The sequence below is a fragment of the Mchenga conophoros genome, linkage group LG17 (genome assembly GCF_057382185.1).
Source record: "Mchenga conophoros isolate Kocher_MC1m ecotype Shallow Benthic linkage group LG17, M_conophoros_male_GT1.1, whole genome shotgun sequence".
NCBI lineage: Eukaryota > Metazoa > Chordata > Actinopteri > Cichliformes > Cichlidae > Mchenga > Mchenga conophoros.
In genome coordinates this window covers 2,052,970-2,056,040 of record NC_140542.1, presented here as the reverse complement: position 1 = coordinate 2,056,040, position 3,071 = coordinate 2,052,970, and the positions used below count along the sequence as shown (strand labels likewise).

At 43.0% G+C, this 3,071-nt stretch overlaps 1 protein-coding gene across 1 annotated transcript; it reads right to left on the bottom strand.

Moving 5' to 3' along the window:
• Positions 1-221: 221 nt before the first annotated feature.
• LOC146554850 (inward rectifier potassium channel 13-like) lies at positions 222-2,252 on the bottom strand. The gene is made up of 2 exons (XM_085251737.1): positions 1,673-2,252; positions 222-1,189 (listed from the first exon to the last, which is right to left on the bottom strand). The coding sequence occupies exons 1-2, from the start codon at positions 2,187-2,189 to the stop codon at positions 618-620; spliced, it is 1,089 nt and encodes a 362-aa protein (XP_085107863.1). The 5' UTR covers positions 2,190-2,252; the 3' UTR covers positions 222-617.
• Between the last annotated feature and the right edge of the window lie 819 nt (positions 2,253-3,071).

The following is a 3,071-nucleotide window of genomic DNA, read 5'->3' as shown; positions in this document are numbered from 1 at the left end:
TGACCCAGGACCAGTGCTGTGAGTCACACCACAGAGTGACTCACACTGAGCCGCAGAAGCGCTGTCACCATCATCCATCTTCAAACTGTATTACCCTCCCAGAACCTGAAGCTCAGTAAAGCACACCTCTGATAGTCAAACCCATCTGTTCTCTGATTGGATTGTTACATTTGTGACGGCCATGACATTGACCAATCAGCTGAAAGGAAGAAAATCGAGTCAGTCTTGCACTTGCAAGTTGAAACTCGCACACGGAACATGAACGCAGAGTTTTACACCTATTGTTTTGCTTTGTATGAGCAAACAGACCGAAACAACAATGAAAAAGCAACTTGTGTAATTATTTTTACAAACACACACGTTCTCCTGTATGGATGCACAAACATAACATTTCCAGATATTTTCCTACAAGTACAAAATCTTTACATATGGACCTCAGGAACACGCTTCCTTAGGTTTTGCACCGAGGAGTTGATGGTGATGGAGTCTGCACCAGCACTGACAGTGTGTCTGACATGCACTTGATTTTTTTATGCTTAATCATATATTAATGTTTACAAGATTCAGTGAAATACCTCCTGAGAAAAAAGAAAATTACTATCTCTTGAGATTTTCCTTCAGCATCCTTGCTCCATCCCATCACTGTTGATCTGCACTACAGAGTCTTTGTTCACAGGCTCATTTGAAGGGGCTGTGCTTAAGTGCTGGGAGCTCACTGTGTACCTCCCACAGGAGTCTATCCTGAAAGCAGGGGCAAAGCAGTGGTTTAATTTGATTTCTTGGCGAAGGTAGGAGGTCCTCTTCTGGCATGAGTCACCAGTTCCCTCCTGCAAGGCCGACAGAAAAACCACCAACTCAAAGTTAGTGGAGGACCCCTCACACAGGGCAGGGTAGAGCGGGCTCTGAGGCTCCAGGGGGTGGTAAAAAGTGAGTGGGAATATGAACAAAGGACATGCCTTTTGGCCCAAATGGTCCAAATAGAAGTCCAGAGAGGTATGGTGGAGAGCCTGACCTTCACACTTGTAAAGCACAGCACTCAACTTTACATCGACCAGAGGCCGCTTCAGCAGATTGGTGGCTCGGACCATGAGGCACGTCTGGCCCAGGTGTTGACCTACCACTGCCTGGGGGCTGAACTGGATGGCTCCTGCTTGTTTCTGGGGGCGGGAGAGCTTGGCTACAAATGCACCTGAATGTTAAGACAATGACATCATTCATGAACAAATATGTCATACTGTGACATCATCAGGAATAAATACGCATGCTTATGCAATGATTTGATCTGCTGTTATTTAAGGCAAGGCAGCAAGTCTCAAAGCAAGTGAAAGAACAAAGTGACCAATTTTTATAACGTTTTTACTGAAATAAATAAAATCACAGTGACGTCACTTTTGGAATAAAGTCCTGATTCTTTTCATGCCTCTTTCAGATGTGCTCTATGTGAGCATACAGGGATTGATTTGACACTGCTACCATAGACTCAGATTAACGAGGAAAATTTCAAAATGCCCTTTTTTACAAGTAAATCATTGCAAGATTTCATGAAAAGGCCTAATCTTCTGAAATTGTAAATGTCATTTACTTTTTACAAAGTAGAAAAACTGTTACCTTCTCTTTTGTCTTACAATTTATACGTTAAAACTAGAATTAGAATACCTGATGAGCGCTTTACCTGTGATAAATACTTCCAGCATGAGCCCCAGCAGCATCTGTACAGCTAGCAACGCTATGGCACTGGGACAGTCTCCACTGGGGAACATGGTGCCATAACCGATGGTTAGCTGTGTCTCCAAAGAGAAAGAAAAGGCAGCAGAGAAGCTTGTAATGTACTTTACACAGACAACATGCCCCTGTGGTGGGGCATCGTGATCTTGCACATCAAGGTCTCCATTCAGATGAGCCAACAAATACCAGAGACAGGCAAAAAACAACCAGTGAGCCACGAAGGAGCTGCAGAAGGCCAGAAGAGTCCATCTCCAGCGAAGATTTACCAGCAGTCCCCACAGGTCCTGCAGGGCCAGCAGCCAAGCTCTGTGCAAAGACTCTCTCCGTGAGCCTGAAGAAGACAGAGGGACACGAAAAGCACAGCGTCCCTCTTTGGTGATCAGGCGCTGATAAGGTGGAGAGGACAGAAGTAGAGATGAGGACGCCTTGTCACCTGGAACACTACCCTTGGATTTGGAAGTCATAGTTGTGATCCTGGAATGACTTTACTGGAAAATGTCAGCAGTTGGTATCAGACAGACTTTTGTATGTCACCATACAGAGATCGATCTGAGACTAGACTAAAGCAAACCTTGGCATCCTTTAAATACATTTTAATTCTGCTGAGCGAGGAAGATTTAAATGTAAAATATTATCCATCTAGCTCATACTAATAGTTAACCATACCGTGAGACAGACGGCATGGAAAAAAGGTGGGGGCCAGAGCACTGAGCTGTGGGTGAATTATTGTATGACGAGTTAACCTTTGAACAGGTCAATTTCTTGGGTTTCTCTCTGTTTGTCCTAAACTGTTTAGTGACAGAAAAATAAGATCTCAATAGATACGTCGTAATATCTTCTGAAGCGTTATTCTCGATTTTCCCTCTACGTAAATTTTATATAAAAAATTATTTTTATATTGGCCTCAATATTGGCTCAAAAGAGATGCTGATGAAGGCTAGCACTAAGCTGAAAAATCTAGATGTACCAGTGAGAGTCACCAAGTTAAAAATGTTCAAAGTATGCACTACACGGCTCATTAACACCAGAAGGTCTGAAAAACCAGAAAAAAATAACTGAAGTGGACAACCAAACAGTGGAACCTCTTTGTGAGGTAAAAAATAAGACACAATCATAAATAGAAGTACAGTGCCATGTCAGGGGCATGTGCAGGCAGAGAGACTGACCCAGAATGCAATAAAGAAGCAAACTGAAAATCTCAGCTAGCTCACAAAGGTGGAGTAGATAAAACAGTAACAACGCAAACTAACTGGGAAACATACAGCTGGAAGCTCACGCGCCATACGGAAGACTATCAAAGTAAAACAGGAAGTAATACACTCACAGAATTTGCCTTAGAATCCTTT